General features: G+C 34.0%; 1 protein-coding gene across 1 annotated transcript in view; it reads right to left on the bottom strand.

Moving 5' to 3' along the window:
• LOC149411659 (facilitated trehalose transporter Tret1-like) overlaps positions 1-22,996 on the bottom strand; it is a 28,776-nt gene extending 5,780 nt beyond the window's left edge. Inside the window, exons 1-5 of the mRNA XM_089646943.1 lie at positions 22,917-22,996; positions 5,601-5,756; positions 4,596-4,798; positions 1,663-1,849; positions 123-511 (exon numbers count right to left, since the gene is read on the bottom strand). Of these exons, the coding sequence (XP_089503069.1) occupies positions 123-511; positions 1,663-1,849; positions 4,596-4,798; positions 5,601-5,756; positions 22,917-22,968 (987 nt within the window). The 5' untranslated portion in view covers positions 22,969-22,996. The remainder of the gene's footprint in view (positions 1-122; positions 512-1,662; positions 1,850-4,595; positions 4,799-5,600; positions 5,757-22,916) is intronic.
• Between the last annotated feature and the right edge of the window lie 1,809 nt (positions 22,997-24,805).

Raw genomic sequence — 24,805 nt, 5'->3', positions numbered from 1 at the left:
CCCATTATCTTCAGCCTTACAACATACCCCAATTGGGGATGCCATAGTCTCACTAGCTCCAGACTGTTGGTAGCAATTTACATAAAAAATGACAAATATTGTGAAATATTATATATTCTTACCAATGCAATAGTCATCCCAATTGTCGATCCCATCAGAAGTATCTTTCTTCCCAGTCTATCAACTACAAACGGAGTGATAGAGCTTGCCACGACTTGAACAACTCCGATTATAATAGCAGATATGGACGGATCTATCTCTGTACCAGTCTTAGAGAAAATAGTCTCCATGTTAAACTGGACATAGTTGATTCCAACTAACTGCTGTATGGCCAGCAATCCGAATACTATGTAGAAAGATTTAATGTTCCCTCTAGTCCAAAGATCTTTGAAGGAACCTTTTGGTGGACTCTTGTCCTGAGCAGTTTGAAGTTCAATCAGTTCTTCTTGTACTCCTTCGTAAGATTTCCCTCTGAGAGATATAAGGGAGTGAATTGCATCTTCTTGGCGATCTGAAAAAGGAGTTAAAAGTTCACTGAACATTGCATAAAAAAAAATAGTATTCACTAGACGCCTGGCAGATTTGAAACAAAAGTAAACAAGTCTATACATTTTTGTTAGTAAAACAATTATTTTATTGTTATAAAAATATATGCCAAGAAATATAATACAAATTAAAAATTTATCACCATTCAAAATAGATTCATTGCTTGTTTCAGTGAGAATAGAAGCAAATATGTCGCACAGTGTTTTGACAGCATACGGAAAGAGCCGAAGATTCACGAGGCTGGCCGAATCAAGCGTCGTTCCGTGCAAGAGCGTCGTCCTGTAAGAGCGTTGTCTCTTCTTACCACGTTTGCCACGCAAGAATAGGTTTTACCATCCTAGGCACCCCAAAAGATGTGAGCCTCGGCAGACGTTGTTTTACCACAGACGGCTATCTACTGAAAGCTTAGACAACTTAAAAATTAATTACGACCCTTTTTTCCCATAAAAAATCCTTAAAATTCGTACTCTTTCATTCATACTCTTCTGTTATTCAGACTCTTGAAATGACCCGACTCAAGTACATATTTGATTCACTTGGTCGTGTCATGTCTTCTTTGACTTCTTCTCACATTATATTTTGCACGCCTGTCTTCATTCATTCATTACACATGTCCGAACCATCTAAGCATCCCTTTCTTAATCTTGTTTACTAGGCTTTCTTCATTCTTCCATTATTTCCGGATCTCCATATTTGTAACACGGTCAAACATGATTATACCACAAATATGCCTTTGGGATCTAATTTGCATAGCGTTCAGTCTTCATATTTCCTCCATCAGTTCCATACCTCACTGCCATAAATCAGGGTTGGTAGCAGCACTCCACTGTGGACTGCTAACCTCACTTCTTTAGAAAAAAATTTATTTCTCGACAGGTGGAAAGGCTGATAAGGAAATAAAAAGAAGGGTGAATGCAGGAAGCTTCATTAATGGAAGAGTGAAAGCTCTAGACAATAATAAAAAAAATGTCAAAAGAAGCGAGGCTAGCAGTCCACAATGGAATGCTGATCCTAATTCTGAAAGTATACCAAGAAAGAGTTGTGTAGCAGTCCAGCCTGAATGCCCACAACTCTGGAGAAATGGTTAAATAGATGATAACAGAGAGATCATCATACCTTTCTTAAGAAGATATCGTGGAGATTCAGGCATGAAGAAGAACAGGACAAGGAACATGAGAACGGGCACCATCGCCATGATACTGAGAGCGAGGTAGGACACGTAGGGCCCGATGGAGTACACCAGTAGAAAGCCCAACACCAGAGAGATCTGTAGGAAGGAGCCAAGGGCACCTCGTACTTTGGGCTGGAATACGAAAGTTACTTTTTAAATAATTATGGTTGATCTGTGTTTGGTTATGGTCCTGCTGTTGAGAGCTCAGTGGTCTTAATATATAATATTATAGGACGCCGAAAGTAATGCTCAAGTGAGTGCCCCAGTGGATGCGACCCAGAGGAAGACCGAGGAAGAGGTGGGTAGACTGCGTGGAAGAGGATTGGAGCAGGATGGGAAGGACGGAGGTCTGGAGGCGAATGGAGAGGGTCTGCAGTCAGTGAAGAACATTTGTCGAGGAGGCCAAATCACAAAAGTGGGATGTAGCTCGGTAATGATGATATGGAAAGTTCAGGACTATGTTTAGATTTCGAGCTATTTCAGATCATTAAATTTTGCCCAACATTCGGCAGCACATGAACTAATAAGATTTAGCGAATGGAGGCAAAGCTTTGATCGTCCATTGTAATTATACTGTTGAAACCAGGTAAAATACGCCCAAGTGATTGACATTATGAAACATTTTAAATATTTAACTAAATCCTATACCCCTCACTCTAGTCATCAATTCTATACAGGTCTGACTGGAATTGGTTGCAGTATTGTAAAGTTTTGTATTTCTTTGAATAGTTTTAGGTCTTCAGCAAAAAGAATAGACCTATAATGCAGAATAACTTCTGAAATATAATTTATAAATACGGAAAAGAGGAATGGACCTAAATAAGATCCTTTAAGAAATTCCTTTAATTGGATGTAAATGGTGCATGCAAAATATCTAGCAGAGTCGAGTAGCCGTACGGACAACTCTAGAGTAGAAAGTTAATTCAATAAAATGATTAACAGTATTGAAGGCATTTGAAAAGACATTACATGAATAATCTACTTGGTGGCCTATATCCAAAGATTTTGATAAATAACCAGTAAAAGCCAACGGGTTTGTTTCGGTTGATCGATCATTTATAAACGCACGCTGATTCGATATTGACGGTTCCACTAAACGTGATGTATAAAGTATTCATGAAGTTAGTGTCGATTCGAACAAGTCTTTAAAAATAATCTATGTTTTCATTTTTAAGAAATATAACCATTCCTGACGCTGGGAACGCGGTGTACTTGTCAACTCAGCTACAAACCGGACAACAATTTTCCATGTATAATCCTCTAATATCATGACCATGACCAATGGTACAATAACATGGAACTTTATCTTTTTTTTTGAGTTAAAGGATATACATTATACATATCAAAGCTCCATGGCTTATTACTTATTAAGTGGATTTCGTCACGAAATTTTTTCCGTTGACCTATATAGTATTCCATCTATGGGAATACCAAATATTATTGTATATATCAGGGCTTCCCAAACTTTTTTCAACTGTGACGCCCTTGGGAAGTTGCCATATTTTTGCGACGCCCCCCCCCCGGTGACTAAAAATCTAAGCCTATTTTGAAGCCCCCCCCTGAACGGGTCACGTAGTATGGGTACGTTACCTAATAACATTTTATCAGAAAAACTCCAAATAGTATCTAAATTTTTTATTAGAAAATAAAGAACACAACATAAAAACAAAAATAGAGGCAAACAAAAAAGATAAAAAAGCAATTCTTTCTTTGGTATTAATGAGAAGGATGTGCTTGCTTTTCTGAGCATAGTTTCTCAAAACGAGGTTGAAGTTTCGAAATCGCCACTCTCGTCTCTGCCTCTAAATTTATTTTTGATCTGTACTTATTCTTAATTACTGCAAATGCAGAGAAACCTGTCTCACACAAGTATGATGTCGCAAACGGGAATAAAACCCTTAACGCTGCAGTGCTGATGAAACGATATTCTTGATAAACTGAGCTCCAAAATTCAAGTAGCTTATCCTTATTATATTGCAGCTTAAGGCTGGAGTCACAGGACAATTCTATTAACTGTTCTTCTTCTGCTGGCGCTCACTTGAGTCGGCCGCGTCAACACAGACAGCCAACCTATTAGCGTCTCCCACACGCACACTTCAGAGCGACCGAGTCCCGCGCCACTTCAGGCGCAGAAAGGTAAAGACCGATAGGTTTACAGCGCAGTTCACTGTGAGACTTTTCTGCGCGGCGGCCTGAAGTGGCGCGGGACTCAGTCGCTCCGAAGTGGAAGACGCTATAAAGATTGCCTCACGACGCGCGACGCCCCTGGGATGATCCCGCGGCGCCCCGGGGCGTCTCGACTCACAGTTAGGGAAGCCCTGGTATATATTATGCTTTATAGGGTAAATAGTACGGTCGTTTTCACAATACGAATTATTGGTTATTGTTTTGATTAGGAATTAAGATAAGGAAAAACCAGTTACAATCTGATTAAATATTGTTTTATTAACGTTCCCAAGGTAATCCATGCAGACGACAATCAGACTAAAGCGATCGAGATATTGTGTTATTACGTAAATGAACGGAAACAAATAAATGTAATTGCGTAATGTGAATGATGATCTTAGTTAATGGAAGTTTTATATAAGAACATAAACATAAATATAAACATGAAAATAAACATGAACAAAAGCATATATACAAACATGAACATGAATAGAGGAACATGAGGAAAACGGAAACAGGAAGAGAAAAAGGAAACACAAAAATAAATCACAAACAATAATGAAAAATAGAAGAAGCAATAGAGACGAAGAAGGAAAACAAGAATGGTAAAGAAGAAAAATTAATATGTTTTATATAACCTCGGCAATTTCCCACGCACATGGCCGCCAGCGTCCACCCCATCATTAGCTCTGTATATATTACAATATCTCACCTCAGCAATTTCTCCCACATACATAGGCACCGAGGTGAAGAGTTGCCCCACGGCGAGCCCCCAAATAAACCTGGCGGCGTACAGCTGCCCCACCTGCCTGGCCGTGGCCACCAGCACCCAACCCACCATCAGGGGAATACCACTGGACAGCAGCACTGGCTTTCGGCCGAAGAGATCCGTGGATATTGCGGTGTAGAACGGACCTGAAATTAAATTCATTAAATTATCCATATTAAGAGCTAGACATCCACAATATTCTGTTATGAACAACTGCCTGCCTACAGGAGTATGCTAAGAAGAGCTAGGCATCTACAATATTCTGCTATGAACAACAGTCTGCCTACAGGAGTATGACAAGATGACCTACAAAACTTTGGAGACGTTGCTCGTAAAAACTGACAACTCCAATGTGGAGAAATTTATGGTCACTGGCAAAATGAAAGGCAGATTATTAGTTGGAGTGAACAAATATCACAGGTGTCCGGAAAGTCAACAATAATTACCCGTAGACAAGCAGTCATGTGGCAAATTTGGAGGACAAACCATTTTCTTTTTGTAAATCCAGTATTATCTATCTTACATCATTCAAAAATGCATAAAAGTAGAGTCGGAGAAATGACATCAACCGGCAGAGAACGTGTTGTTCTTAACCGCGGAGATTGTCGCAAGGTAGGCGAATGGTGAAAAGCTGTGGGCCTCTTTCATTCAAAACGCAACCGAACTGATATCCTTTTGTATTGAAAAGATATGGCTAATACCTTCATATCTAGCATCGCCTTTGTTTCTGCTTAAACACCAAACGCATAACATTCATTGCGTGGCCACATTTATAGCCCCTGCAGCTTGGAGTTGGAACGTAGCTCGGGGACAGTCTGCTATATTTCTCATTGATTCGATTATCTACCGATCTTCACCAACAACACAGCACAGTTAAAATCAGCAGTACTGAGATAATCAACACAACAGCTTTCAGCAGTTGAATCCATGTCGAATAAAGGTACTCACTCACAGCAGCTCCAAGAGGAATCAGGGATGAGACCCAGGAAGCCTCGTCGTCAGTAATGACGTCATCCAGAGGGGTGGCATCGATGTCCTGCAGCCTTGGCAGCGTGGGGGAGGTCCAACCCATGCAGATGCCGGCGGATAGGATGCCCAGATTAGCTGTTATAAGAGACAACAACAGAAAATGTATTACCCACACGGCGTTGTATCGGGCGTTCAATTCCTCACCTACAAAGCTTAGTCCGACGACCAATGATTGCGTTGACATTTTTTGACACGTGTTTTTATATACCTTTATTTTATAGATGTCACCTGCGAGAGGTAAAAATATACATTTTTCTTAAAAAAAACAAAAATAAACAGCGCCATCTGTTGGACGTAAACAACACGCGCAACACGCGCTTTTGTTTCTCTATATACACAGGAAGACTGTGCCACAGCAAAGCGTGGCGTGGTACAAATGAAAATTTCTGTAATTTATCCGAGAGTTCTTCACAGATTGCTTTGAAATTTTCTCACAACATCGCATTCGAATACGCGTGTGTTTTTATTTAGATTTCACCTGTAAAACGTGTTACAGGTAATAACTGTTCTTGGAAAACAGTGCCATCTGTTGGACAGCCGTGCTTTATTGAAAAACAGCACCATCTGCTACCATTGTTTCTCTATCTTCACAGACTGACAGAGCCACAGCTACGCGTGGCGGTGAACAGCTAGTAAGATAATATATTTCTGATAGGAGCTCTCGAATCTACACCATCATCCCCTTTGCACATCATTTTCATTTGATTGCAAAATCATCATCCATTTTGCACATCATTTTCATTTGATTGCAAAATCTTCATCCATTTTGCACATCATTTTCATTTGATTGCAAAATCATCATCCATTGTGCACATCATTTTCATTTGATTACAAAATCATTATCCATTTTGGAGCTCCAACGGCAAACAGGGTATCTTAAAATTTAGTAATATTTATGTGGCATTCGGTCACTTGTACCCGGATAAGGCTCGCGTATGATAGTTTTAAGCCAAGCAACCCCCTGGCACTTGAGTATTGAAATTACTGCGTTGTACAAGTAGGGTTGCCAGATGTCCGGTTTTGGACCGGATAGTCCGTTTTTTTGAACGACTGTCCGGTCTATAAAATTTTGGAAAACCGGACAATAGAATGTCCGGTTCTTTTTTAAATACGTGACATATATACATCACTCACAAGATAATTTACAGAGCAAAAGCCGTGAGCGATTCTGGCGGGTGGTAGCAAGACTTGCTCAAATCTGTTGAACATGGTACAATATGTCCCCAATGCCTTCGTAGAAAGAGTTACGGTAATGGGTAATTTATGGACTGACGAAAGACACCTACTAGGTGTGAATACCGTAAAAAGCGAATTATGTGTTTTCCTCAATTGAAATGCCAGTTACACTGTTTTAAAGATACAATTTCAAGCAATAAACGATTATTTAAAGCAGTATCATCTCGTGGCAAATATGTTAAAAAATGATTTTATGCTTACCAATAGCAATAGTAAATATAAGTTTTAATGTTTGGACGGGTTGTTTCGGAGAACTTGAACAATTCTTCAAATTTCAAAGCTAATTTTCAAGTTCTGTGAAAGATATTTTTAAGTTCTGTTTTTATTTCAGTTCTGTCAAGCAACTAGCCTATAATGATATAATAACAGAATTTGAATAGGACTTTCACAGAACCCGTAAATGAACGTTGAAATTTGATGAATTGTTCAAATTCTCCGAAACAACCCGTCTAAGGACGGGTTCTGTGAAAGTCCTATTCAAATTCTGATATTATATCATTATAGGCTAGTTGCTTGACAGAACTGAAATAATAACAGAACTAGAAAACATCTTTCACAGAACTCGCAAATTAACGTTGAAATTTTATGAATTGTTCAGATTCTCCGAAACAACCGGTCCTAAGTGTTTCATTGTGTTTACCCTCAGAAATTTTCGGTAATTTTCTCTGTTTGTTTTGGCCAAAATCAAAGGGGCTTATGATCAACAAAGGACCATTTGATTTTCGACAAATTGTACCAAAAAAAATTAAAAGGGGGGACCCTTTGATAAAAAATGTTCGTTTTTTATCTGGACCATCTGGAAACCTTATGTACAAGCGTAATTCAATTTTATATTTATTATTATTATAACTACAAAATATTACACACCAATGCTTACATAGCACTAAACCTCGTCGCTAGAAAATTGTCGGTTGGAAAAACCAGTTTTACTATCGCACGGAAAATGTTTATTTTCCTGTTTATGCTTTAGTCACGTGTAAAATATTTATAGCATATTACTTAAGGCGATGCACTACGTTGTGTAATATTTTAAATTGAGCCGCCATCAATAACAACCCTTACGTAGATAGCGATAAGGTTTAAATTCCCGCTTAACACCATCCGCCTGTTTTGATTTATGCAAGAAAAAAACATGGCCAAAAAGTGCCTTTTATATTATTTTGTGGATGTTCAGGCATAAATATTTAATTTTTTTTGATCATTTTATAAATAATTTAATTTTCCACATTATACAATAAAATAATAACCGAAAATGGGTTCGTAAGTAGGAGATTTTGCACTTTAAAGCAGTTTTCATAGGCATTATACATTATTTTTTTCTGGGCTTATAAAAAGACTTATCTAAAAAATTCACGATTATTTCAAAGGCCAAAATGTATTCTACTCGCAGTATTTAATTAAAGCTTCTGAAAAATTTATAGGCGACCAACTTTTCAAACCAAAAACACATGATTTTGCATTACTACGTATGGCATCGCCTTAAGTTCTAATTACATACATTACAACATTTTTAGTATTTACTAGCTGCATCCCGTCACGCATTGCTATGGCTCAGTTTTTCTGTGCAAATAGAGAAACAATAGTGCGTGTTACTTTTACCTCCAACAGATGGCGCTGTTTAAAAAAGCATGTTTTACCTGTCACAGGTGATATTTATATAATACAGGTATATAAAAACACGTACGTGAAAGAAATTTCCAAGCAACCAGTGAAGAATTTTTGGAGATTTAAGATTTTGAACAAACGAATATTTACATTTTAATACTACAATATATATATATTAACATTTTATATATTAATATGGCTAATATATTGTATACGGCAGCGGATTATAATGTTGCATTCCTTTGTATAGTATACTATTTTGTGTATTGGCTTTGTCCTTTTTTGGTAGCCTATTTTCAATGCACGTTCTTGTGTTATATCTGTGAATGACCTTGTTGCATATAATTTTCTTTGAAAATTATTTTGGTAATAGGTTGTTTCTTATTTTATGTATATATATCATCACGTTCAAGGTCAGTATCTTATTGATATGACATCATAAGGTGGGGAAACTGAATAGAAGATGATTTATCCCAGAAGAGTGACAAATAAAATAAATTACTTTTTTAATGATAAACTAATGTTTATAAGACAAAGTTTTATGCATAGCACAAAGGATAATAAACTGTTATAAGCAATAATTAGTCGCCTGAAATATCCATAAAAATCGAAAATATCTTCCGAGTAAAAATAAATGCCGACGACGGAAATTGAACCCGCACCTTTTGATGTCCGGTTAGATGATCTGAACCACTGAGCCACGGGCTTATTTCCAACCCGCCAAATAATTCAATATGTACTAGTAATTCAATCAACAATAACTGCTTATTATATTTTTTCACCTATAAACAACCAACTTTATTTTTGTAGGAAAGGCTTTGTTAGTGCACAATTTTCTACGTTCGGAATCTTTGGTTTCATAAATGTGCACATTTTAATTCTTCTATGGTTAACTTCTTGATTTGAATATAAAGCGTGGTGTTTTCTCTTTCTAACAATGTCTAGATTATATTTCTCACCATGACAGTAAGAGACATACAATGATTTCTATGATACCATAAGGAAGAGGTAGTTTGAGAAAAACTCCTCGAGAGGAAAGTTGAGAAGTTCTTACCTGGGTCGATGTCAACAGGTCACCAGACTTAATCCAATTTATGAGTCCCCTTTGGATGAACTGATTCATAGCTAGATTTAAGTGGTGATAAATTAATATAATGGCTGTTACATATTTGAGCCAGCCAATTTGTTCAGCTCCTCGTACAAGCTAACAAGTAGGAATTTGTTTTAATGATCTCCAATAGTTATAAAATGCCGAGTAAAACAAAATCTAAAGGGAGTAGGTAATAAATTATAGTTAATTTTTCAAAAAAAAATTAGAGTATGCAGAATAAAACCAGCATCACATTTCTTATAAAAGTTTTTTGAATTCGCGACCAAAACATCTGACAATAACAAAAACACTGGGACGAGGCCACAAACATGTGCAATGATTTTTGAAAACATTTGGTCGCTGGCGACGCGATATATATATATATTTTAAGGTTCGCATCTCCAGTGACAATATTACCATAGACATTGAACCAAATGTTTTTGCAAACATGAAACATTGGGTAATAATGTTTTTGTTTTCCGAGGACGATGGAAAACAAAAAACATCGTGGTCCCAACTCAATGTTTTTGTTTTTGTTCAATGTTTTGAAAACGTTTGGTCGCTGGAGACTCGACTTTAGCTAAACACATGGCTTGTCAACAGGTACCTATACATATACTAGTACTTATTGAATTATTTGGCGGATAAAAATAAGATGACGTCGCACAGTGGCTTAGTGTAGCTGACCGGCAATCAGACGGGTGCGGGTTCAATTCCCATTGGTGGCAATTATTTTTTCTCCGAAGAGTTTTTTCAATTTATATTTTTCAATGTGTATTTTTATACTTTATAATATTAATTTCTATCATTACTCATTCATAAATTCGATTGAATAATCGTTCGAATTATATAACATCACATTACTTTCAAATTCAGCCTTCTTTTAAATGAATATACTATTATTCAATTTGGTAGTCGGGTACGGGTACCGTCGCCTCTTTTATTGTACCACCGCCACTATTGGATAACCAACACCTCTGCCATATGTGGCCCCAAGTAGTTCGCTGCTTATGGTGAATTAGTAGGGGCGGCCGGGTTTATCTAAGCCTTGGCGGCGGATGCCTCTGCCCATCTATGCGTAGCGGGCCGAATAGGGGGACACTGGTTGAGAGAGACCCTTTGGCCTCTCCAAATTGACTCTATCGACCTGTCACTCCTGGACACACTGCCTCCAAGATTCTCTACTTTATTCCCTTAACTCGTGACATGCCAAGATTCCAAACAAATCTTCTGTAACCAAGTGGGTCTTCCGACGACCCCATACATTTTTCTGTCTTATGGGCTTAAACTGTAGAAATCCCAATTATTCAGTCAATTATTAATAGTAACTTATGCATTTGCACAGAAATACGTAAAATACTAAAATGATATGTAAATGTCAAGTATTTATGATAATATAAAGAGGATAGTAATTTTGGCTGCGGAATAGTTAAAAAGATCCTCCAAACAGCAATCCCAAAGATGACGAAATGTATTTAACCTCATTACAACTTTCTCTGTCCGTACTTATTTTTTATTGATACAAACATTGGCAAAAGCTTCATATTTTTTCTTTGGAACTCTCTAACTTCTGTATTTTCTTTTTAATGTATTTAAGAAATAATTTCAATTAGCTGTGTTAAGTCTGTCTAGTCTGTTTTAAAATCTGTGTGCATATGGTATTCCTCCGCAATACATTTATGTATTGTATTAAGTTATTACAATACATAAATATTTACCGAGTTTATATTTGTATATTTCCCTACTCGCCTAATTTCACAACCAGCCACTGCCACCCACCTGTGGTTATGGTGGTAGATAGCCCTTGGTGTCACATCGAAAGTAAGAGAGTTTAGTGCGGGTGACGAAAATATGCTTTGTTATGGGAAGGCCGCGAATTCTTCATATTATTTCAGAATGCGCCCGCCGACTGTGTCGGTGAGTCTGGAAGGTTCCAGAAAGTTAATGAAGGTTCTCGAATGCTCTAGAAGGTTCTGGAAGGAGAAAGTCATAGACATATGAATATTAGTAGACCTGCCCTAAGTGATTAAAAGCGTATTATTCCCCACTCCCCATACCGGTTGCATTGGAGCCGGCTGGGCTCGCGTATGGCCTCCCGTGAATTTAGAAAACGTGACGTCATCATTCTTGTGCGAACTATGGTCGAGGCATCATCGGTTCATTTTACGAAATAACACGGCAAAATGCTGGCTTTTGCTATGAAAACTTGTAAAAATAGATGTGAAAAAGAGAATAAACCCAATTGTCGTATTACATTCCATATATAAGGATTATTTTACTTTATTTTAAGCATATTCACACCGTATAATATGGATCAGTTGTAGAAACATATACTATCACATCGAGATACGTCTGGACGCGAAACACAAAGCTGGTTGGTTGCTGGGAAGTAAATTATGAACATTTATAAAAGTGTCTTAACTAAATACGTAAACGAAATATTCGACTCTGAAAATAGAAGAAATTTATTTTGCCGAATTTGGACTTCGCAAATTTGTTCATAACGTGGCGAGTAACTTGCGCTCCCATGTAAAAATGTCTATTCATTCAAAAGCAGATTTTACTTTTAAGAACTAAATGGTGATATTATAATGCGAGATGCCTATTTACTGTCAGATTGATTTATTGACGAATCACAGTCAGCTTTCCTCTCTGCGTCCCGCAACTCTTGTTTTAACCCCTCGTCCTTAACTTCTCGTCTATTAATATTCATATGTCTGTGGAGAAAGTTCAAGAAGGTTCTATAAGGTTCCAAACTGAGTGGCGGAGTGTGTCGGTGAGCCTAGAAGGTTCCGGAAAGTGTGAGAATGCTCTTGAAAGTTCTGGAAAGATCCACAGAAACTTGTGGTGCAGTACAACTAGTGTATTAAAAATATTATTGTTATTATTTTGTATGAGTAAATAAATAATAGTGACTTTTCATATAACAAACTAATAATTTTCACCGAACTGTGAAAGCATATTACCTATTCGACATTATTAAAATCCTCTCGGTCTTGCAACAAAGTAATGGAAATCTTATAAATATGTTTGTCATTAGTTTTAAGCCAGTAGTTATTAGCCTAGTCCGTAAGTCACTAGCTATAATTCTTAGAATAAATAAGTCACTAGTTATAAATCTCAGTTGTAAGCCAATTTTACTATATTTCTACAGCGACTTTGAGGTGTTTTATCGCAAAAACGGAGCTATAAAAATCAGCCAAGTATTATTAAGAATAAGTTCTGTATGTACCTGATACATATTTCTGTATTTTTAAGATTATTCTATTATTTTTGTAATATTTAAGCTAGTGAGATTTTAGAATTACGATATGGAGTGGAATTAGGAACAAAATCTCAATAATGTTGCATTTGTAAAAAATCATCATTCTACTAAGTGGCACAATTGCAAGACTTGGGTTCGTACTTTGGAAGTAGTTTTCTCAGGAACTATAGGGTTATCCAATAAGAGGTGCTATGTGTATTTAATTCCGGTCATAAAATGATTTTTTATGGCCGGAATTGGATGATATTGATCTGGCCAACGTTTACTTTCAACAAAACGGCGCTACGTGCCACACAAGCAACGAAACCATTGTTCTTTTACGGGAAAAGTTTGATCACAATTGGCCACCGAGATCTTGTGATTTAACACCTTGCGACTTCTTCCTTTAGAGCTATGTGAAAGAGAAGGTCTACGCCAACAGCCCAGCGTCGATTCAAGACCTCAAAGATGGAATTCGTGAGGCTATCGAGGACATAAGGCAGCCACTTTGCGATTTGGTTATGGAAAATTTCATGAAAAGGATATGGTCCTGTAGGCGTGGTCGTGGTGGTCATTTGACTGATGCTTTTTGTCACTATTAACGGCATACCTTCCTCTTTATAATGAAATAAACATTTGATCATTTATATTAAAAAATGGCATTTTTCTTTGAATATCAAAATAACACCTCTTATTGGAAAACCCAATATGTTGCCGAACGGGCTGAAATTTCGGAGTCGTATTAATAATTATGATCTGAATTGGAATCAGTTAAAAAAATCTCGGTAATGTTGCATTTTCTTCATTTTTAAATATTGTGCGTTCTTTTATATTATCTTATTGTTCGACGTGTATTAGATTTTTGAAATCCCTACAACTGGCGATCAATAATTCAATAAAATACCTACCCATTACTAATCAACGTAAAATAAATTTTACACAACTGATAAGCGAACATTTGGTTAACCACGTTAAACAGTTTTTCATCAGAATAAAAAAAAAGTCATCAGAATAAAGTAAAATTAATTAAAAAAAACCTTCATTAGTTAAGCTGTTAAGCAAAAAATCTAAACATATAATGAAGCTCTCTTCTAACATAAATAAAAATTTTCATGTTTTAAATAAACGTTTACAGTAAAAACAATCGGTTCCCAGGGTAGCTGGGAAATTTTAATAAGCAATAGAAAATGTTAGGTAAGGTTAGATTACGCAATAGAAAATGTTAGGTTAGGTTAGGTTATTTCCCAGGGTAGCTGGGAAATTTTAATAAGCAATAGAAAATGTTAGTTTAGGTTATATTACGCAATACAAAATGTTAATTTAGGTTTTCATGTTTTCAATATATGTTTATAGTAAAAAAAATCGGTTCCCCCCTGGGAAATTACCCTTAGCTGGGAAATTTAAATAAGCAATAGAAAATGTTAGGTTATTTTAGGTTTTGCAATAGAAAATGTTAGGTTAGGTTAGGTTACGCAATAGATAGTGTTAGGTTAGGTTAGGTTACGCAGTGGAAAATGTTAGCACAGCAAAGTTGCATTTTCGATTATGTAGCGAATTCAGATTGCGTCTTAGAAGTTTTGAAGAAGAAGGTAAGGTCAGGTTACGCTATAGAAAATGTTAGGTTAGGTTAGATTATGCAATAGATAATGTTAGGTTAGGTTTGGTTTCACAACATAAAATGTTAGGTTAGGTTAGGTTACGCAATAGAAAGTGTTAGCACAGCAAAGTTGCGTTTTCGATTATGTAGCGAATTTAGATTGCGTGTTAGAAGTTTTCAAGAATTTTGTCGCTAGTGCAAGTCGACGTGAAGAAAATTTCATGAGAAATTATTTCGTTATCTAATTAAGTTCATCTTAATTTGAATAAATTAGTTTCCATCTTAACTGAGCTCCTATTAGCAGGGCCGTCCTCGAGTCAAACGGTGCCGCGCCTGGCGCCAGTAAAAACCTCAAAGGCGCTGTATCAGGTATAATAAGCACCTTGGCTCATTGGCGCCTTTGGTCGCTCGGCTCGGCCCTGCCTATTAGAACACCTAATAACAGGCTAATAGAGCACAATTTGTTCGGGTCAAACAGACTGTTATTTAAGCCGAGGTAGTCAACTGATGGGTGTAGAGAAATAGATTAAGAACGACAGTCATCAGTCACCTTTATTATGAGTCTAGATATAAGCAAAATACATATTAACATCACACTAAATTTGCGTGAGAGGAATGTCTGCTATTTGAACTCCCACGCTATTGCAGCGCTTCATTGATTTTTTTTCGAATGTTTCTGGCTTTCAATCTTCAAGGGTATTCTAGGCCATCATTTCAAATTATGGAGAGAGGGAAGGCAAAATTGAATATTAATTTTATTTAATCGGACAATTTTCATAGATTGGTCGAGTTCTGACTTAGAAGAGATGAGATGTTAAACAAAAGAAATAAGACTTGATAGAAAAGAGAGGATATTTCTTTAGAAACAAAAACAAAAAAATTACATGAAATAAAATAAGAAATAAACACGTGTAGTGGTACGCCACTACTTGATTCGAATGTTATTTTAGAAATTTCGGCCTTTGCCAAACAAGATTCTTGGATTTTCTTTTATTTTTTTTAAATATTTATTACTGTAGCAACTGGAATGTTCGAGATTGTTTTATTTTCCACCTATATAAGCGACAACGTGAACGAAAATGGTCAGACCATTACATAAATGAACCACTCACTAGATCAATATCTTCGGGTTTTTCGTACTGAGCCCAGGGGTCCTAAATTTTGCCATAGATAAAAGTCTGCTCCTGAAAAATATACGTCACTACACGACATACTCACCATCGACTAGGATAGAAACCAGGTATATTTATGATAGAAACTATAAAAAAGGCGTAACCATAGACAATATAATTCTCATTCGGAGCCAACCCCATTCACTAGCCTAAAATCGGCCAATGACAGCGGCCTATAAACATGCATGAAGTGCGCACTGGTTTGTGGAAAATATACGTCACATAGCCATAGAGATTTACCGTGTCTTTTTTTCTGACCCAATTTTTTCTCGGAGTTATACCCCCCTGGTCCATTATCAGCAACCGTGACATCGAGATCGAATTGTTTTGCCTACGTTACGCGCTAGGAAATATTCTCGAACCTTCCTTTCGTAAATCATTCTGTTGTATTTTCTACGTTTATTTATTTTTCGGATATGTTATAATAAACCGCTTAAGCCAAATCAGTAGTTATTTATTAATATCTATAATATCGAATATAAGTACTCATATATTCACTCAACAATGAATCTGTCATCTCTGAAACGGAATGTAAAGACCTCGGCGTTTACCTTGATAGCAAACTTATATTTAATAAGCACATTGACTCAATCGTTAATAGGTCGTAAAAAATGCTTGGTTTCGTGCTACGTGTAAGTAAATTATTCAGTAATATTCAGAAGTACGCTGGAATATCCATCGCCAATTTGGAATCCACAATAAAAACCTTACATAGATAGTACAGAATGTATCCAAAACAAATTTATAAGATATATTACCTACAAATTCAACAATAACATTGAGTGTACATTTGAAACTTTGCAGCGAAGACTAGTAGTCAATATTTATACACCGAATTTTAAACAATGACATTGACTGTACTGAACTTCTGACCTTTATTAACTTTAAAATACCTTTAATACGCACACGACATACAGTGCTATTCCACACGTTTAATTATAAAACAAATGCAGCATTTAATTCGCCAATCAATCGAGCTCTTCATACTCTAAATAATATTTGTCTTAACTCTAACATTGATATTTTTTCGGATTCACTGCCCAAATTCAAACATGGCATCATGTCAATAATTTAAACTGTTCAATGCGCACACATACAGACACACACACACACACACACACACACACAAACATTCACACATACATTACACACACACCTATATACTACACACGTCATCTGGTAATTAAGGAATAAACATACCACTTAGCAGACATTACAAGGAAACATATCATAGGTACCCAACATGAAATATCGTATATCTGAATATTGTTTTATCTCTGTAAATCATGTACTGTTTGTTTCTGTAATATAAAATATAATAAAAAATAAAATAAAATGAAATGACCTAAATAATAATTAATTGAACGTTTTATCAGATCATGAGGCACGTTTTAGATTTTTTTTGCGATATAGGAATCTTAGATTGAGAGAATCTATCAGTATCTATCTTACAAATGTTGCACCCATCAGATACAATGTATAATATAGAAGGTATCCGGGGGTAAACTGCAAAATATATTTATTTATTTATTTTAGGAACATAAACAGTCTTAGTAATATAATGTACATAAGAGAATAACAAAAAATAGACCAATTATTAATGTTCACAGATATATATAGAAACATAAAACTAACCTGTAAACGATAAACCTATAATATGCCTACCATAAACAGCAATATATAAAAGTGATTTTAACTATACTTAAATAGACTTGGGTTGGAACGGGAAAGGGGAGGAGAGGGATGAGGAAAAGTTGCCACGCAAGTAATATTAAAATATTAGGTACAATCATTTTAACAGTGGTTAATATGAGTTAGAATGTGATACAATGAAATTCTGTAGTGATAGTAACTAGCAGTGAATATGTCAGCATGAGTGTCTATATTTGCAAATTTATTATTATAGTAGTTACATGTCCTTTGCATAAATTCATTTTGGTTGGAATTGGTATTGCATCTATCAATGTAGAAAAGGGTATTTTGTCTGCTGTATCGAATTGGCACATGGAAATTTATTTTTTTCAGCAACTCCGGGCACTCAACTTTAGAGTTAATAATTTTATACAAGATTTATAGAAAGAAGAGTGTCTGTGGTGGGCGCTGTGTATTTAGTTTATAGTTTTATTCCGAAATTGATGAAATTTTGCACACTTGACTTTTAAAATACAAGAAAGGTCAGTGTAAATATAAGATTTCGAAAAAAAAACCCCATCACATTTTTCCACCTCTTAAAGAAGAGTTTTGATACCTCTTGATGAAATTTTGCACACTTGACGTTCAAATTAAGAAGAAAATTACTGTGTACATCTAATTTCGAAAAACTTTGCCAAAAAAAAAATTCAGCTAGTATAACACAAAACAAGTAAAAAGAAAAACTAATTATTTTTTTTCACGATCACGTGTGTAGAATTTATACCTTGTAATTATAATTTGTATTATTTTTTAATGATAAACTAATGTTTATAAGACAAGGTTTTTTATGCATAACACAAAGGATAAGAAATAATTATAAACAATAATTAGTCGCCCGAAATATTAATACAAATTGAAAATTAGTTCGTTATTGGATTAGTTTATCATTAAAGAATAATAATAGTTGACAAGTCAAAAATATTTCTCCAATAAATGAAGATATCATATGTCTCGACGCCATCTAGTGAGAAATTTAGCACTAACAAAGCCTTTCCTACAAAAATAATGTTGGTTGTTTACAGGTGGAAAAAATATAATAAGCAGTAATTGATGATTGAGGTACTAGTACATATTGAATCATTTGGCGGGTTGGAAATAAGCCGACATAGCTCAGTGGTTACAGAGCACCTGACCGGACATCAGATGGCACGGGTTCGATTCCCGTTGGCGCCATTTATTTTTACGGCGACTAATTATTGCTTATATTTATTTGTTATAATTTGTATAGCGACGTTTTGTTAAAAAAAAAACCGACAATACACAAATTTTACTTACTAGGCTTTATCTTTTTATCTACAAACAGATACAGAAAAATATTGCTTTCTGCGTATAAAAAAAATTGCAATTATATTCTTAATAATTTCAACTGCAAATTTTTATCTGTAAATAAACATCAGGAACGTAAAGATTATGCTTTATCAATAGTATTATTATCAACTACTGTATTATAACTAATTATTGTTTGATAAGATACCTAAAGGTGAACAATTAACTAGACCATAGTCTGAATAAGTCACATCTTATCATCATCTCAACGACCAATCTTTTAACAGATTTATAAATTAATTAGCTTGATCAATCAAAATACAGTCATCAATAATAACAACATGAGTGGTGTCGGAATTTATTTTCATTCGGGAGATATTTTATATTTGTATGGGTATTTCAGGCGAATAATTATTGTTGATAATAATTTGTTATCCTTTGTTTTATGCATAAAAAGCCTTGTCTTATAAACGCTTTTCATTTCAAATAATACACGAAAATTGTATACTATTACTTAAGGCGAAGCTTAGTGCCTAATCACTTTTTTGATTAATCTTTATAACGAATTGGTGTACATTATGAAAACCAAAAAATATACTTTAGTGAAATTGAAGGTTTTCCTATCGCTTCGCTTGAGTAGAATACAAATAAAAAATAAATTACTCAATACAAAATATAAATGCAAACTACTACAAAAAATATTTGTTCAACAGAAATGTATGAACGCATGAAAGAAAAAACTTTTTAAAAATACAGTTTTATAGCTAAGATTATCTGTGACAGTTTCACTTGATTAAATTTTTTGCTTTCTTATAAAATTATTTACAAAATAAATAAAAATCAGTTTTTTCCTTGAAATCGAACGTTTCTAGACTCAGTTTGTCAAGCGATTTTAAAGTCTATTACCTACGATATGAGGTATACCAAGAATATACACATTTTTGGCTTGGAGCTTCCTCTGCCCACGTAGTAAGCGTTCAAAAATGGTTTGAAAGAGAGATATGGAAATATGAATGTTAGAGCGAGTGCGCTAATATTAAAAAACGATAATAAGTAAAGGAGATTGGTGAAAATATTTAATAAAACACGACTCGTTTGAAATAGAGTAAAAATATCTTTTTGCATTTAAAGATACACTGTGAATTTTTCATGCCTATAACATATTAAATAACAGAATAATTTTCGGAGCTTACTTTGCGATTTTTTTGTATTGAGGGAATTTCAAATAATTAACGTTTCGGCATAACAAATATATAGATATTATCTTATAAAATAACATATACTTTTTTTGAAACTTAAAGAGTTAACGAGAAACTTGTTAATCAGTAGAAATTTTGTATCCGAGGACTTAAGCCATGATAACTTCTGTTTAAACAATTTAAAGACATAAAACTAAATGCGTTATACTTCTAGAATGCAAAATTACAAATTTACAAAGATAATATTCTAAATAGAACTCCGCCATTTATAAATATTATCAGATATCTTACACAGTTATCAATTCTCTCATCTGCAAAACGTAATTAAACGATGGGACAATTCAATTATAAATATATGGCAGTATTATTTTTTTAATTCATTACAGAAAGGTTAAAATTTTTTAAGGTTTTAAATATCAAAAACACTGAAAATTCTAGTGCATTTAAATAACGATAATAAAATAATAAAACTGTGACCGGATAAATCATCAAAATGATAATTCAACATATCTTTAAAAAGTTATATAAAGTCATGGAAAGTGATGAAACACAAACTTTATTAACTGGTAGGTTAGGTTAGGTTAAAAATTTTAAAGATTTTAATTATCAAAAACACTGAAAATTCAATTGCATTTAAATGACGATAGTAATATAATAAAACGGTGACCGGATAAATCATCACAATGATAATTCACCACATCTTTGAAAAGTTATATAAAGTCATGGAAAGTGATGAAACAAAAACTTTATTAACTGGCTTAAGTAAGTTAGGTTAAAATTTTCAAAGATTTTAAATATCAAAAACACTGAAAATTCTATTGCATTTAAATGACGATAGTAATATAATAAACCTGTGACCGGATAAATCATCACAATGATAATACACCACATCTTAAAAAAGTTATATAAAGTCATGGAAAGTGATGAAACAAAAACTTTATTAACTGGGTTAAGTAGGTTAGGTTAGGTTAAAAAATTTAAAGTTTTTAATTATCAAAAACACTGAAAATTCTATTGCATTTAAATAACGATAGTAATATAATAAAACGGTGACCGGATAAATCATCACAATGATAATTCACCACATCTTTGAAAAGTTATATAAAGTCATGGAAAGTGATGAAACAAAAACTTTATTAACTGGCTTAAGTAAGTTAGGTTAAAATTTTCAAAGATTTTAAATATCAAAAACACTGAAAATTCTAGTGCATTTAAATAACGATAATAAAAGAATAAAACTGTGACCGGATAAATCATCAAAATGATAATTCAACATATCTTTAAAAAGTTATATAAAGTCATGGAAAGTGATGAAACACAAACTTTATTAACTGGTAGGTTAGGTTAGGTTAAAAATTTTAAAGATTTTAATTATCAAAAACACTGAAAATTCAATTGCATTTAAATGACGATAGTAATATAATAAAACGGTGACCGGATAAATCATCACAATGATAATTCACCACATCTTTGAAAAGTTATATAAAGTCATGGAAAGTGATGAAACAAAAACTTTATTAACTGGCTTAAGTAAGTTAGGTTAAAATTTTCAAAGATTTTAAATATCAAAAACACTGAAAATTCTATTGCATTTAAATGACGATAGTAATATAATAAACCTGTGACCGGATAAATCATCACAATGATAATACACCACATCTTAAAAAAGTTATATAAAGTCATGGAAAGTGATGAAACAAAAACTTTATTAACTGGGTTAAGTAGGTTAGGTTAGGTTAAAAAATTTAAAGTTTTTAATTATCAAAAACACTGAAAATTCTATTGCATTTAAATAACGATAAAATATAATAAAACGGTGACCGGATAAATCATCACAATGATAATTCACCACATCTTTAAAAAGTTATATAAAGTCATGGAAAGTGATGAAACAAAAACTTTATTAACTGGGTTAAGTAAGTTAGGTTAGGTTAAAAAAAAATTTTCATTGTTTCTAATGACTTTATATCACTTTTTTAAAGTGTGTTGAATTGTCACTGTGTTGAGTTATCATGGAACCAATAAAACACACACGCTCAACTCAATTATGCGGGTACATCCGTGGTTGAGGGGTAAGGCTATCGATTAGCAATCCGAAGGTCACTGGTTCATATCCCGGAGAGAACTTCCCGATAAAAAATATTGCCAATTTATTAAGAATCTTTAAAAAAATTTCACTTTCTTGTTAAAAACGGGATTGTAGAACATTAACGAATGAATTGATAGGTATCCTGATTAACTTTCAGTAAAATTCCAATGCTTTGTCACGGTGTCTGAATATAAAGATTTTTGCTTTTTATATCAAACAAACGCAGGTGGATGAACACGTGTTCCGATATTATTATGAATTAAATACTTACAGAAAGCGGTTTGCAGTCCCAGTGTTTTTAACAGGATAACGAATTAGTGTTATTTTACGTTTTACACATTTAAAATAACATATAGTATACTTGCAGCACGTTCCAGAGTGGAAGATACTCTCAGTATCGCCCTGGTGTAAGACCACTATTCAGAATTGAAATGGCTTTAGCTGTATTTGGTGACCAGGCGTCCCGTGACTGTTATTTTTGATTGTATTGTTCTTTGTCTATAAATCTACATAAATGAAGAAATCTTAAATTTTTATGTTATTTTTATACCTAATTTAACTAGTAGTTCGGTGAACAGTATACCTCTGGACATTAAATGCAAAAATATTATATTATTGTAGAAAACAATCACTTAGTGTTTTGTCATATTTAATAAAAATGAAACACTTATTTTTTTTTGAACACGAGTTTTGTGATGCTTGAACAAAGCGAAATCGGTCGGTAAATAAATAAATTAAAAATTGTGGTTTTACACAAAATAGGTGTTTTATTTTTACCTTTAATATTATACTCAGAAATGTCTTAAAATACAATAAAAATCTCGGTAAAAATCATACAAAACATCTTTTTTAACAAACAACCGGTTATTTAAACAGGTTATTTTACAATGGTCACCTTTAAACGAATATTATTTAATTAAATTTAAAAATGCCGTGAAATTTTTTTATTTACATCTGAATGCATTTTTACGTTAGCAAAACACTTTCCGATCATGACAGTTTTGAAATGTTTTACAAACACCTTGTTATTGAAATAATTTGGTACCTGCCCCAGCCGCGAAGTATTGGCGCCATTTTTGTCCTTCTTCGGACACCATGTTGGAGCACCTCCGTTCACTTTGACACTCACCGACAACTGACAATACACAATACACTAATACACATGACAACTGTCACTTGCTAACGAATGGCAAATACTACACTACTGATAGAGGCAGGGCCTCACTTGTGACATTTAACGACCGGTGCATAAAGGTAGTTATAAATGAAGCCCTCCCTATAAAAATGTAATTTCAAGTGATACATATTTTGTCATAATCTCAATTAAAAAGACAACAAATGTTTCAAAATAAAGCCATTCGCATTGCCCTGTAAGCTCCTAATTGGATGAGAGTTTCTCAACTACACCGGGACTCTGAAGTTCCCCTCCTGAAAGATCATATCTTAAGTCTCACGGAAACATTTTTTTCGGGCCTTCCCACCAATGAAAACGGATCCATCAACTGCCTCGCACAGTATGACGAAAATATAATAACGACCCATAAAAAACCTAATCAAATCCTTCGTAAAGTTTGAATCTCCCCATATTGCAGCTATTTTTTATTTATTTTATTATATTACAAGATAATACATTACAAAATGATAACAAAGTAATAATGTATTACTAGCAGTTAAAAACCCGCTCCGCGGGTTTTTGCTGCTAGGCCCTGCGGGCGGCACTTGGTTGGGCTGCGCCCAGTTTAAGTGATATTAACAACAGTTACATTTAATAGATAGATATTAGGTCATTCACAGAGAGAGGGTGAGTATATATTGTTAAAAAACGGAACAGGAAGGAGTTAATGAATAATAACATGCTCAATTTAGGCATAATAAGAATGACAGTTGTTTGAATAAATGAAATTTTACGTATTTGTGATGGATTATTTCAAATGAAACACTATTATTGACTACATGTCTACAACTGATATTAACTGTTATGGTACCTAATATAATTTGCTCATAGGAGACTTGCAGTGCTTAAATATGTGTTACAACCGTCAATGTCTATAAGTTGAATCAATATCGTATAGTTTGTCACAACAATTAAAGATAGTTACAACAAAGTTGACTGAAATAATACATTATTACATATTGATTAATTGTACCCGTGTTTATGGATAAAAGGAGGGTAATTGTGCAATGTGATTAGCAGTCGGTTTAATTAAAAGGTGTGAATTTTACTCCAACTGGTGGTAATTCTTTTCCTAAAACTGTTACTGTATCTAATAAAGTTTAAAGTTAGATTATATATACACCTTCATCAGGAGAGTAAAAATCTATATATAAAGGTAGATTATTACAATATAGCGCCCCTGAGGTAATATCTCACAAAAGCGGCGCCATGCAAATTGTCCAATTAATAAATAAATATAATGTTTACATTTTATTATGTACGTATGCATTGATATACAATGGAAATAGATAAAATAATGTTATCCGATTAAACTTTATTTTATTAAGAAACAAATAACTTTTTTAACTTCACTTTATTATATACAACCAATACATGTTTCATGAACGAAGTATACACCGAAGTCAAAAATTAAATATAGATTACAATTGGAAAAAAGAAGTGGAAGGAGGGGGGAGGGGTAAGAGTAGGCTGGGTTTATAAGAATTAGGAATTACAATATGAAAGACCAGTTAAGTGGGAAAATATTTAAAAGAGAGTTTATAAAAAATAATTCTTGTTAATTACATCTACTTTTATAAACATGTTCTCTTATTTCTAAAATTTCGAAATTATTTATTTGTGATGCTTTATATCCTGTGTGAAGTATTTTAAGACCTGAAATTTTTTTTTGCATATAACCATAAAACAATATATTCATAAGACAAATAACATTTAATAACGGTTATTCTAATAAATTGATAGTTGAAATACTAAATAAA

This window comes from Hesperophylax consimilis, chromosome 25 (assembly GCF_061612785.1).
Source record: "Hesperophylax consimilis isolate HC1 chromosome 25, BYU_Hcon_1.0, whole genome shotgun sequence".
Taxonomy (NCBI): Eukaryota; Metazoa; Arthropoda; class Insecta; order Trichoptera; family Limnephilidae; genus Hesperophylax; species Hesperophylax consimilis.
The sequence above is the reverse complement of the archived record's forward strand: the minus strand, read 5'-3'. Positions and strand labels throughout refer to the sequence as shown.